This window comes from Salvia splendens, chromosome 3 (assembly GCF_004379255.2).
Source record: "Salvia splendens isolate huo1 chromosome 3, SspV2, whole genome shotgun sequence".
Lineage (NCBI taxonomy): Eukaryota > Viridiplantae > Streptophyta > Magnoliopsida > Lamiales > Lamiaceae > Salvia > Salvia splendens.
In genome coordinates this window covers 4,070,388-4,088,270 of record NC_056034.1, presented here as the reverse complement: position 1 = coordinate 4,088,270, position 17,883 = coordinate 4,070,388, and the positions used below count along the sequence as shown (strand labels likewise).

Below are 17,883 nucleotides of genomic sequence, written 5' to 3'. Positions count from 1 at the left end.
AAAAAAATACCAAAGCAAGCAGCCGAAAAAGAACAAAAAGCAGAGAGGTGCGAACTGCAATCCTCAGGATCCGAAAAGGCATGAGGATCCCGAAGACGACGACGAGCCGCAATATGATGGAGTAATCCTGACTATTGATGCTCTCCCTGCCGGGAAGACTAAGTCGTCCCTAAAAGCAGAACGCAGAGGTTCCAATCAAGAGGAACCAACACATAAAAGGCTGAAGAAAGACGAAGTGATTACATTTTCAGATGCCGATCCCGTCCCAGCCATCTCTCCTCACCAAGACGCTATTGTCATTCAAGCCGGGGTGGCAAACAAACTGGTCCACAGAGTATTTGTGGATACAGGAGCGTCAGTCAGCATTCTTTTTAAAGAATGTTTCGATAAAATGGAAGTGGATCCAGCTCGGCTCAGTCCGGCTCCACTTCCTCTAAAAAGTTTCGCCCAGGAGGACACCCGCCCTGAAGGTATTATCAGCCTTCCGATCACGGTGGGAAAAGCGCCTACAAGCTCCAATACGATGATCGAGTTCTTTGTGGTGAAAGCTCGGTCTCCGTACAACGTCATCCTGGGGAGGGACTGGCTCAACACAGTTCGGGCCGTTTGCTCTACTTATCACCTCACCATCAAGATCCCCACTAAAGGTGGGATAGCGGTCATCCGAGGTGATCAAAAGAGAGCAAAAGAATGTCTGCAGATTGCGCTTAAAAGTGCCGAGCAATCAGTTCGGCACCATCAAGCATAGCAATCACAGCAACCGGAGTCGGAGGCAAGCGAGATGACCGAAGTCACTTCAGAGCCGAACTCAATGACCGTTCAGTTATACGAAGATGATCCATCCAGAACGGTCAACGTCGGCTTCGCAGGAACGCCTCTACTCCGGGAAAAGACCATTCAGCTCCTCAAGGAGTACAAAGATGTCTTTGCATGGTCTCCGTTGGACATGACCGGAGTGCCCCCCGAGGTAATCACTCATCGGTTAAATATTGATCCTTCAATCCGGCCAGTAAAACAGAAGCAAAGACTCTTTGCGGCAGAAAGAAGCCAAGTCATCCATGACGAAGTCCGCCAATTACTAAAAGCGGATGTACTATTCGAGGTGAAATATCCTTCTTGGGTGGCCAATCCTGTGATGATCAAGAAAAAAGGAGGAGGATGGCGGATGTGCATAGATTTTACCGATCTAAACAAGCACTGTCCAAAAGATTGCTATCCCCTTCCGAATATAGATAAAAAAGTAGAAGCTTTGATCGGCTTCGAAATTTTCTGTTTTCTTGATTTATACAAAGGATATCACCAAGTGTTGATGGATGAGAGTGACGCTCCGAAAACAGCTTTCATTACCGATTTCGGCATTTTCGCTTATAAAAAGATGCCATTCGGTTTAAAGAATGCCGGAGCCACTTATCAAAGGATGGTAGACAAGCTTTTTCGGCACCTAATCGGGAAACAGGTTGAAGTGTATGTCGACGACATAGTTGTCAAAAGCAAAAGCACTTCGGAGTACGAAGACAACCTCAAATCCACTCTCAACGTGCTCCGAAAAGCCAACCTCAAACTCAACCCCCAAAAATGTACCTTTTTGGTAGATTCGGGAAAGTTTCTGGGTTGTTGGGTTTCAAAGGACGGACTCAAGGCAAATCCCTCAAAAGTTCAAGTCGTTCAGCACATGGCAATGCCGAAGTCCATACATGACGTGCAAAGGCTAACCGGATGTCTAGCCGCACTGAATCGATTCCTTTCCCAAGCAGCCGAAAAGCAACTGCCATTCTTCAAGGTGTTGAAAAAGGCACCAAAGTTCGAGTGGGGAGCCGAGCAGAAAAAGGCCTTTGACGAGCTCAAAAGTTATCTAGCCGAGCTTCCTATTCTCTCTGCTCCAACCGAAGCCGAAGTAATATTCTTATACTTAGCGGCATCAGATCAAACCATCAGCGCGGTGCTTGTACGAGAAGAAGGCCTAAAGCAGCTTCCCATCTACTTTACAAGCCGAGCATTAAGAGGTCCAGAAACAAGGTATCAACCTCTGGAAAAAATTGCTCTGGCGTTAGTAAATGCAGCAAGGAGACTGCGGCCATACTTCTATGCTCACAAGGTATGCGTCTTAACCGATCTGCCTCTTCGGCAAGTTTTGACCAAGCCAGAAGCATCAGGCAGAATCGCCAAATGGGCCATAGAGCTGGGAGAACACTCAATCGAGTACCTACCTCGGAAAGCCATCAAGGGACAAGCCTTGGCAGATTTTCTTACAGAGGCCAAGTTCGATCAAGCAATCCCTGTCATTGCCGAACAGAAAAAGTCTGCCAATACCGAACTAGCACAGCCCTTGAAATCCGAAGTAGAGCCGCCAGACTGCTGGAGCGGATTCGTAGATGGAGCTTCAAACAAGATGGGAAGTGGAGCTGGTATTTTACTCGTCGCTCCCGACGGACACGAGGTAACCTACTCACTTCGGTTCCTATTCCCCACTACTAATAATGAAGCCGAGTACGAAGCCCTCCTTGCCGGACTCCAGTTAGCGCAAAGTCTGCTCGTCAAATCTCTCAAAGTCCATTGTGATTCACAAGTCATAGTAAATCACATGTTGAGTACAAGTGAAGCTCGTGACGAGAGAATGAAGAAGTATTTGGACAAAGCGCAAAGCATCAGCCGAAGTTTCTCCTATTTTCGGATAATCCGCGTTCCCAGAGCGGAAAATAGCCGAGCAGATACCTTAAGTAAGTTGGCCTCAGATCCGAGCTCAAAGGCGGAAGAATTAATGCATCGAAGCATTGATGAAGCCGAGGTGCATTCAGTATCCAGCTCGCCGAACTGGATGACGCCGATCTTGCAGTATCTGGATCAAGGACAATTGCCCGAGGATAAGAGAGAAGCTCGGAAGATCACGTGCCGAGCACTTCGGTACGAACTTCATGAAGGAGTCCTCTTTAGAAAGTCTTACCTCCAGCCGTTATTGCGGTGCGTAGGACCAGAAGAGACGGACTACATCCTCAGAGAAGTTCATGAAGGATCGTGCGGCAGCCACATCGGAGCTAGAGCTTTAGCTAAAAAAGTTCTAAGATGGGGATATTATTGGCCAACCTTGGTACAAGAAGCAGTGCAGCTCGTCAAGACCTGCCCGAAGTGCCAAATCCATGCAAATATCCCAAGGATGCCGCAAACCGATCTATCCACTATGCAGAGCCCTTGGCCTTTCATGCAATGGGGCATAGACATAGTGGGACCACTTCCTCAAGCTCCTCGGCAAATGAAATTCCTAATCGTTGCCGTGGACTACTTTACGAAGTGGGTGGAAGCTGAACCATTAGCTACGATAACGAGTTCGAAGGCATTGGATTTCGTCTGGAAGAACATAGTGTGCCGATTTGGCATACCCCACATCCTCATCTCGGATAACGGGACTCAGTTCACCGACAAGACGTTCAAGAATTGGTGCCAAGAGCTGAATATTCAACAGCGGTTCACTTCGGTCTCTCATCCACAAGCAAACGGACAAACGGAGGTAACAAATCGTATCCTGGTGAAAGGGTTAAAAGCTCGGTTAGAACAAGCCAAAGGACAATGGGTAGAAAATCTCCCTCAAGTCCTATGGTCCTACCGAACTACACCCACAACCTCCAACGGTGAAACTCCGTACAGTCTGGTATACGGCACTGAAGCTGTGATTCCGGTGGAGATCGGCGTACCCAGTCCCCGAACTCTAAATTTCTCCTCAGAAATGAATGACGACGGACTGAGAGCCGAGCTAGATCTTGCCGAAGAAAGAAGAGAATTGGCATGCATAAAAGCAGCCAAGTACAAGGAGCAAGTAGCCCGGTATTACAACCAAAGGGTGAAGAAGCTGCAAATTCAAGTGGGAGATCTCGTCCTAAGAAACAACGAAGTGAGCCGAGCAGAAAAGCTGGGCAAGCTCGAACCCACATGGGAAGGTCCGTATCGGGTGTCAGAAGTCCTCGGCAAAGGGTCTTACAAATTGGCTCACATGTCAGGAGAACAGGTACCCCGAACATGGCACATTTCCAATCTCAAAAAGTTCCATTTGTAAGAGACAGTCCGGTCAGTCTGTCTTGTGTCTAGTTCGATCCTAAGGTTATGTGCGTTTTTTGTCTCTGTGCTTTATTTGGCTTACTTGGTCTTTTTTTGTCTCTGTGCGTTTTTGTCTGTCTGTTTCGTCTGTCTCTGTGCATGTCGTCTCTTACAAATGTTACTGAGGCATCTTGTTCTTCGAAGGCTGATCCCCTTCTTAGAACATATACAAGCTAAACGATTGTGAGTCAAAGCTTCTACAGAAGATACAAGACTACAATTCAGCTTAAACAAGCAGTTCGTCCGAAACGAGCTGCAACAAGCCAACGATTGTAAGTCAAAGCTTCTACAGAAGATACAAGACCACAATTCAGCTTAAACAAGCAGTTCGTCTGAAACGAGCTGCAACAAGCCCACGATTGTGCGTCAAAGCTTCTAAAGAGGATACAAGACCACAATTCAGCTTAAACAAGCACTTCGTCTGAAACGAACTGCAACAAAAGTCCAATTCTCGCGATAAAACTTGCCTGAATTAGGACTAGGGAAAGTCCGATCCACGCGATAAAACTCGCCGAATTAGGACAAGGGAAAGTCCGATCCCCAAATTAGGACAAGGGAAAGTCCGATCCCCAAATTAGGACAACGGAAAGTTCGATCCGAGCGATAAAACTCGCCAAATTAGGACACAAACCAAGTCCGGTCAAAGAAGAGTTCACTTCATGAGACCGTGGACAAACATCAACTTACCCCATACTTTTATCCAGAATGCCGAAGTGATTCACTTCTCTTTTCGGGGGGGGGGGGTAGTGATGGAGTACGTACTAAACAAGCCCAACAGCAGTAAAGCCCAAGACAGAGTATCAGTTCGGCATGACTAAAGAGTATCAGTCCGGCGTGACTAAAGAGTTCAGTTCGGCACAACCAAAGAGTTCGGCCCCAGCCTACAGCTCGGTGAAAGCCAACTCATCAAGCTCTGCTCTCAGGTCGGCATCAAGCTCTACTCTCAGATCGGCAAAAGCTGCTCGGCAATAATTCAGCAGTTCGGTCTCAGTATTCGACCGAACTAGGAGATAGTGGACTCATGCAAGATTTCCACCTCCACTACACCGACGATCTATTTAGTGGTGTCAAGCAGTCATTAACTCATGCAGGATAGTGGACCCATGCAAAGTCGCCACGATCTCCACGACATCCACTACCTAATAAATGCTGCATGCCACGATCTTGGTTCACTGTATAAATAGAACCTAGGTCAGATAGATAACTTCTTCTGTAAAATTCTAAAAAGCTCTCTAGAGAGAATATCATAAAGCAGGCCAGTGTTGTAAGCTGTATTTCGCAGATCAAGCAATACAAACCTGCCCCCATTTCTCCCCGTGGACGTAGATTTACATCAGTAAATCGAACCACGTAAAATCCCTGTGTTGATCTTCATTTATTTCCTGCATTTACAAACATCAAAAATTCGCCGATTCATCAATGACATTTTGATTAAAATAATCTAAAAAAGAAAGATGTACATCATGGATTATTGCAATTTACATATATGCAACAAAATTATTTGAATACTACAATTTTTATATTCACTTTATTTCCGCATCGTTCATCCGCAATCAAATCAGTTTGATACATTCTCGATTTTAGAATCATGAGATTCCCTCACTTCTTTTACCCATATCATTTATACCAGTTTTACAAAAAAAATAAAAATAAAAATAACATAACTATTTAAGATCCTCTAGTACTACTAGAGGATCTCTATGTAAGTATTTATGCATCAGATATGGAGTATTGGAGTAATAGGAGTAATTATTTAGCCCCATACTACAAAATAACGAAATCGAATTCAATAAAGATTTACTTAAAGTACCGCGATATACATATTTGGATTTACATTTCAATGTTAAGTGTTAACTTACTCAAAATATATGTGATTTCAGAAAGTATGAGTAATAATTTGTTGGCTATGCTCCAAAATGAAGTGCAAAACTCTGGTTTCTTTTCTTCCATTTTTGTTAAGTAAATCACAAAAACTTTTGTGTAAGATCAACCCATACTTGGAGGCGAGCTGTCACCCACAATCCTGTTTTTTTTTTTGAAATTATAATTAAAAAATATTTAAAAATACGATAGGATTGTGATATTAAATTACCGCATTTTATATGGTCCTGGGCGCCACGTCACACAGACAACACTTGGCGCGGATGCCCCGGCGGAATTCCCCGCGGAATTCCCAATTCCCATTGCACTGCCACGTCATACGGAATTCCCACTGCATAATGACGGAATTCCCAACAGAATTCTCACAATAAAAAAAATTCACAAATTAAACAATTTCCGGAAGTAAACAATTTACGTAATTAAAATTTCGACACAAATAGGGAAAAAATTCCATTAAAAAAGTACATTTCACCAAATTAAAAAAAATACATTTCAATAATTAAAAACTACATCAACGACGACCCCTACGCTGCCACACTTCTTCAATAATATCATTCAACGAGCAGTATATATAAACATTACAAAAAAAAATGAAATAAAGCGGAATTCCGCAGGAGTCACGCAATGGCGGAATTCTGCTTAACGCCGCGGACCTGCGACGTCCTCGGGGGAATTCCGTATCCGTTGCGGGCATGCACAATGGCGGACGTCAGCGACGGAATTCCCGCACGGCTATGGGAATTCCGCCCCGACGGGCGCCATTGCGGAGGCTGTTATTGCAAATTTCTACGGTCGCGCTTCGTTTCAAATAGATAACTGGGCCCACTCCGAAATCGGCGGCCACGATCTGCCGTTGCCACGTGTTGCTACCGCAAGCCGTTAATTCAAACCCTAGTTCAGTCATTAGCTCATCAAAGTTTAAAACCCCAAATAACCTTATCTTTTCAATCTCTTTCTCCTTCTCTCTCTCTCTTTCTCTCGCCATTGCAGGAATCTTTCAGATCCAGAGCTGAAACCGCCAGCTCATGGCGTACTCGTTTCCAGAGGAGGTCCTCGAGCATGTTTTCTCTTTCCTAAGGTCCGACCGTGACCGGAACGCGGTGTCGCTGGTTTGCTGGTCTTGGTACGAGATCGAGAGGTGGTGTCGCCGCCGCGTCTTCATCGGGAACTGCTACGCGGTGTCGCCGGAGATAGTGATTCGGCGGTTCCCGAAGGTGCGGGCGGTGGAGATGAAGGGGAAGCCACATTTCGCGGATTTCAACCTCGTGCCGGAGGGCTGGGGCGGCTATGTGCAGCCGTGGATTAGGGCGATGGCGGCTTCCTACCCCTCGCTCGAAGAGATCAGGCTCAAGCGGATGGTCGTCACGGACGAGAGCCTCGACCTGATCGCCAGATCGTTTAAACATTTCAAGGTTTTGGTGCTCTCTTCCTGTGAGGGCTTCACTACTGACGGCCTCGCTTCGATTGCTGCTAATTGCAGGTTATTCAATTTGAACCTGGTGTTATAATGTTTTTAATTCTTACTAATACTATTTTCTCTCTCTTAAAATTTACTTTAATGGACGAATGAAGGTAATTTTTTCCAATGGGTTCAGTGTTTGTTTTTTTTAAATTTTATCTTTTAGATCTTTAATCGGCGTCCAAGCTTGATATCTGGTTAATGTTCTTGTGTCTGTGATAAATTGGAGATTTGATATGGATTTAGTTGAAAGTCCAGCATTTGGATAAATTTAAACTGCGACTGTGAAGGTGTTAAAGCTTACTTTTTGATGCTATAATTCATTTCATTTTCAACTCATTGCTCCATTCTCTTGCCTGTGGTATATTAGATCACAAAATGGAGTGAGTTAGATTTTTTTTCTCAATCGTGAAATACTTGCATACTTTCCGTAGCGGTGAATAGTTAGTTTTGGTTGGGGGAATATTATTGTGTCAAACTGGTTTCCGCTCTTAATTGTAAGTTCAGTGTATTGATTATTGAATAAACGGGATCCTTGAATAACACAACCGTTTGATTGGCTTGTCTGATTTTCTCATTTGAGGAAGATTCCTTGTCAGTTGTCCATGGAATATTGTGACCTGTATTATTCTTTGGTGGATGTGTGGTTTTTTGGATTATTGAGTAGATTCTAATATTCTACCTTTCCTTCTTTACGAAAATGATTGAATTAGGACACCAATAATTTCTTTTCTTTATTGTTTACTCATATAGTATTAGAGTTGCTTTAGTGGAAGGATTATGGGATGCTGTAATTTGTTGTGTCATCTTGTATGGCATAAGATACTTTGTATGGGCACCTGAAAAGTTACCTTGGAAATACAGCGAGCGAGAAACGAAGTTCATCCTTTTACTTTCTTTTCCTTTTTTTGGCATAATGCCCATTCTGGGACGAGTTGATTTACTATCGCTAACCCATTATCATGTGCATAACATGGAATTACTTTTCCTCTGTGAGGGTTCAATGCCCTTTTAAGATGGCTCTGGATGGAGCATAGATCTCTGCTCTACTGGCTGTTCAATAATTTCACTCCATTTTTGTGACTTTGAAAGATGTTTACTGGCATGTTTGAATATTTCATGTTATGGTATTTTATGATTTTTATCTGCAGTAATGACAGTGTTGCTCGACTAAGATTCTCTAGGACCAGCAATAATGTTTCAACTACCAAACTATTGTGCCCTTATAGCTATTACTTTTTCTAGGTACATTGTTCTTTCATTGCATTCAACTTTCTTGATAATCAGGGTATTGTTTGCATACAGGAACCTTAGAGAGATAGATTTGAGGGAGAGTGAAGTGGAGGACCTAAGTGGGCATTGGCTTAGCCATTTCCCCCACAACTGCACTTCACTGGTGTCACTTAACATGTCTTGTTTAGGCTCTGAGGTTAATTTCCCTGCCTTGGAGCGTCTGGTTGGCCGGTGCCCTAATTTGAGGACTCTTCAGCTAAATCGCGCTGTACCACTTGAGAAGCTGCCCAACCTGCTTCACCGGGCCCCCCAATTGGTTGAATTTGGAACCGGGGCCTACTCAGCTGAAATCCGACCTGATATATACTCAAACGTGGCTGAAGCATTTTCAGTCTGTAAGCAACTCAGAGGCTTGTCTGGGTTTTGGGATGTTGTTCCAGCTTATCTTCCTGCTATGTATTCAGCCTGTGCCGGAATTACTTCTCTGGACTTGATTTATGCAGCGATTCAAAGTCCTGATCTTGTAAAAATTATTAGCCTATGTCCGCATTTACAGTGTCTCTGGGTATGCAACTCTTCCTTCTGTATTTAATGCTATCTTCTATAGAGTTTCCAATGACTGTAGTAGATAGTTATTGTTAAATATACTGTAAAGAACCTACCAGCAAAATAAAGCATTTCTGCAGTTGGAAGATTTGTACCCCATCTCTGAATTTAGATGCTCCACTGGCTCATGATAACTTATTTATGCCTTCTGTGCCTAAATTTTATGTTTCTACGGTTTTAATATTCAGTTTTGTTGCATGTCATTTGTTGCATTAATTCCTTTGGCTAATCAACCCTGTTACTGCAAACAGGTTCTGGATTACATTGAAGATGCTGGTCTGGAAGCCCTGGCTGCATCTTGCAAGGATTTGCAAGAACTTCGGGTGTTCCCTTCTGATCCTTTTGAGGCAGAAGATAACGTTGCTTTGACAGAACAGGGGCTTGTCTCCGTTTCAGAAGGCTGCCCCAAGCTCCAGTCTGTTCTATACTTTTGTCGTCAAATGTCAAATGCTGCCTTGATTACAATTGCAAGGAACCGGCCAGAGATGGTCCGCTTTCGACTTTGTATCATTGAGCCTCAAGCTCCTGACTACCTGACACTCGAACCACTTGATACTGGTTTTGGAGCCATAGTAGAGAACTGCAAGGAATTACGACGCCTTTCCATGTCCGGCCTCCTTACTGATCGAGTTTTTGAATATATTGGAAAGCATGCTAAGAAATTGGAGATGCTGTCCATAGCTTTTGCTGGGGATAGTGACATGGGCCTCCATCATGTTTTGTCTGGATGCGATAGCCTGCGGAAACTGGAGATCAGGGACTGTCCATTTGGGGACAAAGCTCTCTTAGCAAATGCTGCAAAGCTAGAGACAATGCGATCCCTTTGGATGTCATCATGCTTGGTGAGCTATGGAGCGTGTAAGCTGCTTGCTCAAAAGATGCCCAGGCTCAATGTTGAAGTTATAGATGAGAGAGGTCACCCTAATTCCCGGCCAGAAAATTGCCCTGTTGAGAAACTCTACATCTACCGGACAGTTGCAGGAAGGAGAGTTGACATGCCCGATTTCATCTGGACGATGGACAAAAACGCAGGGAGCCCAGAGGTTTTGTGAGCAATGGTGCTGTTGAGCTATAAACATTCCTTCAGCTGAAGCAGGTATTGCTCCTAATTTACACTTTTTCAAGTTTTTTTATATCAGAAAAAAGGTTTATGTGACCAAACTGCCAGTGGAAGTGGGAATGAGCTTCGGGGTTATAATGGTCGGAGACGCCTAAATGGGCATCTCGTCTGCATTGAGTTTTACTTGGTGGAGATATTATTCGCCACCCGTTCCGTTCCCATTTGAGGCCCAACTCTCTGTTGTATCATGTGTTGCATGAGTTTGTTTGTACGAGTAACTCGTGTACTAAAAATGTAGACTTACATATTCAATCTTTTAGGAGGCTGATTGTTTTCTTTTTTTTACAGAAACTTCCACTATTGTACTTGTATTATTGATTTTGTTCCATTATTATTAGATGTCTATACCCAGCAATAAAGCGTTCAAATTTCATTTCAGATTCTGATTTGCTGTGTTTTGATGTTGAAATAGTTGTTGATAAGTTGGGTATTTTTTGTCTATATCTTGTTTATAACAATCTCACTATATCTTTGCTTGGTCAATGTTTTTCACTTTTACCATGAGAGAAAGAGACAGAAAATACATGTGTAGGATTCAGATGAGAAAACTTTAGATTTTAAGAAAGCTTACTGAGTTTTAATTGAAGGAATAATTGAATTTAACTTTCTATTTTTGACAGTGAACCAGAGAGGTTGTGAGGGACAGAAGCAGATGCATATGTAGACAGAGTAACAAGAAAACAAATACTCCATCACTGAAAACAACAAAAGATATAAATAAAGAAAAAGAAAGTACTAACAAAGAAAAGAAAAAGCTTACTCCCCAGCACTCACTCTCTAAATTGTGGCTCTGCATTTTCGGGTGCTTATCTTTTCCAATTTTATTATTTTCATATTGCTAAAATATTACTCTCTCCATCCCAAGTTAAGCCGGTCACATTCTTTTTTGGGACGTACTAAGATAAATGAGTCATTTCATTTTTTGGTATTCTCTCTCTTACTTTTTTTTTCTCTACTTTATTAACTCTCTCACTTTATTCACTTTCCACTTTACTAACAAAACCTCATTTCCTTAAATCCCGTGCCAAAAAGTTTATGCTCACTTATTTTAGGACGGGACGGAGGGAGTACAATTAATTGGGATTCACAATTTTTTGGATTTTGTAGTACCTAAGTGTTGATTGACTGATAAGTTTCTTTTTCGAATATTAAGAATTGATTGTGTAAGGAAATGTGCTTTATGTAAATACAAAAATTAAACTCATTCGGTACACAATTAAAGTAAATCGAGACTTCTAATTATGAACAAATCGAAGCAAATTGGGACTCCAAGGAGAAAATAGAATTTTTTAGTATAAATTATAGGGTTAGGAATTTAAGTTATTACAATATAAATATTTTGAATAACAGTATGTTTCTTTAAAGAAAGAACTGCATAAACAATCCCTAATTGGCTAATTTTTTAGGGATGAACATAAATAGTCATGGACTTTGAAAATAGCATTCTTGGTAGGGATGTCAATCGGGTCGGCCCTACTCGGGTTGCGGGTTAATCGGGTTGTGATTTTTTTCGGGTTATGAAAGTTCGACCCTAACCTAAAAGCTCGGGTTTCGGGCTAGCCCAACGGGTTAATCGGGTTACTACCGATAAGATTAACATGCGATCAATCCAATAAGTAATGATGAAAATTAGTTATATTCATAAAGTGTAAAATACTTAATTATGATAAATTTGAGATATATGCTCAAACTCAATCATAAACATGATCAAATACTATTTTTTTGAGATATTTAGTGAAATTTTAATGCATGTTTTAGAAATTTAAATATTTTTTAAAGTTAATTTGAAGTTTTTGATTATTTATTAAATATTATATTAATAAAAATTTAATATATAATTTTTATATTTAATATAAACTTGAAAGCTATTTTTTTAGTTATCTTTCATTTAAAATTAATCAATGAAGTGTCGAATTAGAAGTAAAAAAATAGAATAATAGAAATTTTATCGGGTTTTCGGGTCTAGCCCCAACGGGTCGCGGGTTAATCGGGTGCGGGCTAATCGGGTTTTGATTTTATCGGGCTAGAAATTTCTAGCCCTAACCCTACAAATTTGACGGGCTATTCGGGCCAGCCCACGGGTTGCGGGCTACATTGACATCCCTAATTCTTGGTACTTTTTATGTCACGACCGCATTTTGCTAAGGATAGTGAAAGCGGATAAACCGCGACTAATAAGGGGGATTAAAGAGAACGGGAAAGAAAAGGGCTAGAACTTGAAACTATGAACAAATGCCAAGTCAACGATATCATAAAATAGAAGCCAAATATTCGATAACATGGTCTTGAGATAGAATGAACATCTCGTCAAATGAATCCGAGTTCGATGGTGAGATTCTACAATTCTCACTTCACAAAAACACAGCGGAATAAGTCCTTACTAAACGACTTCGTGTCTGAAGACACGAATCGTTGGAAGATCCACTTGATTATTTAATAACATCGACTCCGATCATCACTCCTTCCTCTTGACGTTCAACCTGCACATTTATAAATACATGCAGGGCTGAGTACATGAGTACTCAGTGGATACGTGCCGAAAAGCAAAACATACATTATATAGTTGCCAATCCATCACAGTAACACACGAGGGTTTTTCTTAAATGACCCGGACTTACTAAATTCTTTTGTGAGCTAAAAGTTCGACTGCAGTCTAAGTTCTTTCATCATTCATAATTTATCATTCATCATTCCATTCACTCATCATTCCATTCATAATTCATAATTCGCCATATCTAAACATTCAAGTGCCGGGAAGGTAGCCCCTCCCACTGTCACCTATCATTCCATTCCATTCTATTCATCAAAACAAACATTTATGGCATGACAACAACTTGAAAAGAATCATAGCTCCATTTTGAGAAAAGATGATATTTCATAATTTCGCAAGTATTTGATTTATATCCACACTAATGTGCTGGATATTAAAAGAAAGCCCACCTGATATGCTTATTCTTCAATTCAATTACTCGCATTGGCCTCACTTGCCATTGAGCAATTTATCCTTTGAAAATAAATAGCGTAATACACTAATTAGTACTTGGTCTATTTCTCCCTATAAAGAATGCATGCACCCTACTATGACATAACACCTATATCCTTAGTCTTGTCTCATAGGATTTCTAGTCCTTTCTCGGGCTTCACTAAGTTGTAGGATTTATTTATTCACTTAAACTAAATCCAGAGAAATTCTATTATCTAAAAAAAAATCACTTGGGCCCTTATTAACTAAAATATGGATTCTTGGAAAATCCCTTTTTAAATTCCTTTTCTTCTGATTTTTCTTAAGGCCGCTCATGGCGTCGCGGGGCGACTCCGGTCGGCCCTTCGCGTCCCCAACTTTAGCATTTTCCATCCTCGGATACTTAGTAATTTATTCGGAAATAAATTAATTGAGCTTCAACTCAAACCTTAAATTAATTCCAACCAAACAATTTATTTCCAAGCTCCACCATTAACATCTCGCTCAAACTACTTTTATTATTTCTTTAGCCCACATTATCTCAAAAGTTCATGGACTTTCTCTAGAAATCAATCCACTCCATTTAAAAGCTAGAGGAAATCAGCCCAACTATTAAATAATTAAAGGATGCAACTCTCATTGGTCCAACTTAAATTCTTAGCCATATAGAATGAAATCGGCCGTCCAAATAAATAAGCGGCCCACTTACTCCTCTTAAATAAAACCGATCCAGCCATTGTGCCAATTAAATAAGGCAATTCACCTATTTCTTTTCTACTAAATCGGAACATTAGTCCAATAATTGCCTTAGGGTGTCCATTATAGGGGCGGCCCGGCCGCCCCCATCCCGCCTCCGCCCCGCCTTGCTATAGTGGAGGGACATACCGTCCCGAGGCGGACACCATTTTTGGGGCGGAATGCCCTCCGGCGAGTTTTGTGCGAGGACCCGCTGGACCGACCGCCCCGAGGCGATAGGCGGGCCGGCCTATAGTGGGGCGGTGCGAGGTGCGGCGGTTCCGAGGCGGACGCATTTTTTTGTTTTTTTTAAAAATTCAATTTAATTTACCTATAAATACACCCCATTTCTTTCATTATTTTCACACCATTCCAACTTTTCACTCATACTTTCTCTCACTAAAATTTGTGGATTGACATGGACGATTTGTAGAACGACGCGTGGAATTCCCTGATTCAAGAGGTGCAGCACCAGGCCGACGAGGAGGATGCGGCGCGCGCGGCGGAAGTGGCGCGGCTGGTTAGTGATGAACCCTCCGTAACTGGTCGAGGTTGGACATGGATGTTCTGAACAACCTCTTCTTCCTCATTTTCCTCTTCTCTTTCATCATTTTCTTCTTCTTCTCCTTCATCATCATCTTCTTCTTCAACTCGTACATGAGGCACAAACTGATAATTTTGGAAGAATGAATCGATTGATGCTCGGGCTCCACTCCATTGCGGCACATCTTGGCTTTGTGAATAGGGGTGACGATTCCAATCAGGCTCAGGTTGGCTTGGGGAATAGAGGGGACAACCCCACTGTGATTGAGACTCATGCATCGGATAGAAAGACCACTAAGGTGGGTCATGCTCTGGATTCATAGGCTCTGCTACCACATAATCGTGATGCGTCTGCGACATCCTAAACTGTTTTGTGAAACCGTGTCCGCCAGTCCGAACACCAGTCACTCCACGACGTGGTGGAATTACTTGTGGTTCATAAGGCATGCCCACATCTTGGTGTTGGGAAGCCGGGTACTCCATGACATCGGCGTGGTTCGTAGACTGAAGGACATGCTTAGCAATTTCTCGAATCTGTCGCATTCTTGGGTCCATTTCTTGTTCAGTAGTCAAATGCAAAACCTGCTGAAAACCCTCAACCTAGATTTAAAAAAAAAATACAAATATCAATACGAAACAATCTATAACACATGAAAGCATATAGTTTAATATAACAAACTTACAAGTAATTTCATCGAAGAAGCCGACTCGTTCATCCCAGCAGTTGACCGTACCCCATGTTGAGTCAGGTACGTCACTGTAATCCTGTTATACCACGCCATATACCCCGGACTCAATGAAATGTTCATGGACATCGTTGCGGCGTCTACGGTTGCCTGGAACCTATTATACCTCATGTCCCACTCCCCAATTTAGAACTGATGCGTGTTTTTCCAATTATTACCCTTCTTACCACGCCGATCATTTTTACCCAAATGATCGGCATTTTTGAGCATCCTATCTACAAATTGAGGAATATACTGGTACCGATTAAATTGTCTGCGCACTCATCCAGCCTCATGTGCCTCGACATAGGCCCAACACAGCAAGTAAGTGTCGTACATGGAGCATCCATTCACATCATTGCAGTAGTCAGATAGTATACAATCTGCAACGTCCACAGAAACTACAAACCAACAATGCAAAAGCCAAATTAACTTCATAATAAATTCATAAATTAAGTCAACATAAAAATAAAATTCACCTGGGTAGGTCTAATCAAGGATATTTGATCACGGTAATACTCCACCGAAAATCTAGGAGCATTTCCTATTTGTGTAGTTCCTTTCCACCTATAAATAAAATTGATGTAAAAAAGAACCCAAGATACATAAACAAATAAATGTTTAAATATATCACCTGGGCGTATACAGTTCGCGCACGAGTGCTACTACAAACGACGGCCTCAATATGGGCATTCTTTCCCACGCCCATAGCTGCAGAAGCATCATAGGCCCGCCCAACTCTTTCCTCTTATCCATGGAAGCCTCGCACAAATACTCAATCCAACACCTCCTCTCTAAGGATCAAAACCCTAGTTCGAAAAAATTCTTTCAGAGCCTACGGATTAACCGAAAAAACAATCTTGATCGTGGCAATAAATTCTAAAATCATACAGAAATTGGACCGATTACAATAAACAAGAAGGCGTAAAAATCAAATCTTGAGACAAAAAAAAGAGGAAAAGTAAAGTGTAGAATAACCTAATCAAGAGCCCATTTAGAAGAAGATCCGAAATCAGAGGAATAGACGAATTTTGGTCAAATGAGATTATGATACACTTCCAAAGAAGTGGAACGACCGCCAAAGATTACAGAGCGAAAACGGTGGTGTTTGTCAGCTTATCAGTCCTTTTCTGTTTTATTTTTTATTTTCCATTGTAGATTTGTAGTGAAAAGCTAAAACACAATTCAAAATAAGGTCTCCATTTCAAAACTTTACAATTAATTTGCATTAAAGGTGTTTTATGACAATATATTCAAAATTAGCATTCAAGATTCGCATGGGGCGGGGTGTGACAGGGAGCGTTATTCTCTTATTCATCCCTTAGATCCTTTATTCTTCTTAATATGGGCCGTTAGATCTCATTCATCAACGGTCCAGATGATCTGCATTATTACACTATAATGGTGCATTATTAGTCGGTGTGCATTATTCAACTGAAAATCTGCATTATTACACAATAATGGTGCATTATTAGTCGATGTGCATTATTTAACTGAAAATCTGCATTATTAAATGACACGTGGCACCAATCTAACCGTCGGATGACAAAATCGTGGGGCTGAGATTAAGAATGAAATATGAGAAAAGATACAAAAAGGAAATGAATACATCCCGGGGTGTGACTATTAAAAATAAAAGGTCTAATTAATTAATGTTATAAAAATCGAACTAGTAAACATATTAGAAAATATATTTGGAGGAATTTCATACTCCTTCATATAGATTCAATTCACGGATATTTCAGATTAGAAACAATTCACTGATATTTTACTTGCGCATAGTTCTAATATGAAAATGAAATTCATATTTCAGATAGATTCAATTCATGGTTATTTTACTTGCGCATACTCCTAACTTATTAGTAATTGGAGGAATTACATCTTATTAACTCAATTGCATCCCCCAGAAATTAGAAACAAAATTCATATTTCAATTAAAATCAATTTTTTCAATTATTCGAATTTTGGACATTTTACTCGCACATATGCCTAACTTATTGGTTGGTGTGAAGCGATTGATTTGAAGCTGGGTTTGGTATCCGCCAAAGATTAGGTAAGAGAGGTAGAGCATCAATTATTTTATTTTATTTATAAATAATACTCCATATATCGTTGGTATAAAAATATTTGCTATGTTTGTGTAAGGTTTGAAATATTATTTGTAATATTAATGTTACAAAACAAATAGTAAGTTATTAACAAATCACATTTTCAATAAAGTATATATGTAGAATACTCCATAAGATATGAATAAAAATGCACAAGACTTACTTAATTCTACACAAACAAAATGTGGATACATAATTTTATGCCTATATATATAGAAACACACCACACACCATAATTAGAAAGTAATTCAATAGTTTTATTGCATAATTAATAAAATTGTGTTATAATATTGAGTTAACTTGTTATTAATAAATTTATATTAGCTCCATTAATTATTAGTTACTCCTCTGTACTATCTGTCCTATTTAGCAAATACTCTAGTAAGTATATAAATATATGTCAATAACTAGTGGTGCATGGCCAT

The 17,883-nt window shown here is 40.9% G+C and overlaps 1 protein-coding gene across 2 annotated transcripts; it reads left to right on the top strand.

The window, feature by feature from the left end:
* The first annotated feature begins 6,903 nt into the window (after positions 1-6,903).
* LOC121794447 (protein TRANSPORT INHIBITOR RESPONSE 1-like) lies at positions 6,904-11,313 on the top strand. Of its 2 annotated transcripts, XM_042192610.1 has the most exons (4): positions 6,904-7,447; positions 8,732-9,224; positions 9,517-10,361; positions 11,006-11,313. In XM_042192610.1, exons 1-3 carry the CDS (start codon positions 6,993-6,995, stop codon positions 10,315-10,317), a joined length of 1,749 nt encoding a protein of 582 aa, XP_042048544.1. In that variant the 5' UTR covers positions 6,904-6,992; the 3' UTR covers positions 10,318-10,361; positions 11,006-11,313. The 2 variants fall into 2 exon arrangements, with proteins under 2 accessions (XP_042048544.1, XP_042048543.1); XM_042192609.1 differs by lacking the exon at positions 11,006-11,313 and having other exon boundaries at positions 9,517-10,763.
* Positions 11,314-17,883: the final 6,570 nt, after the last annotated feature.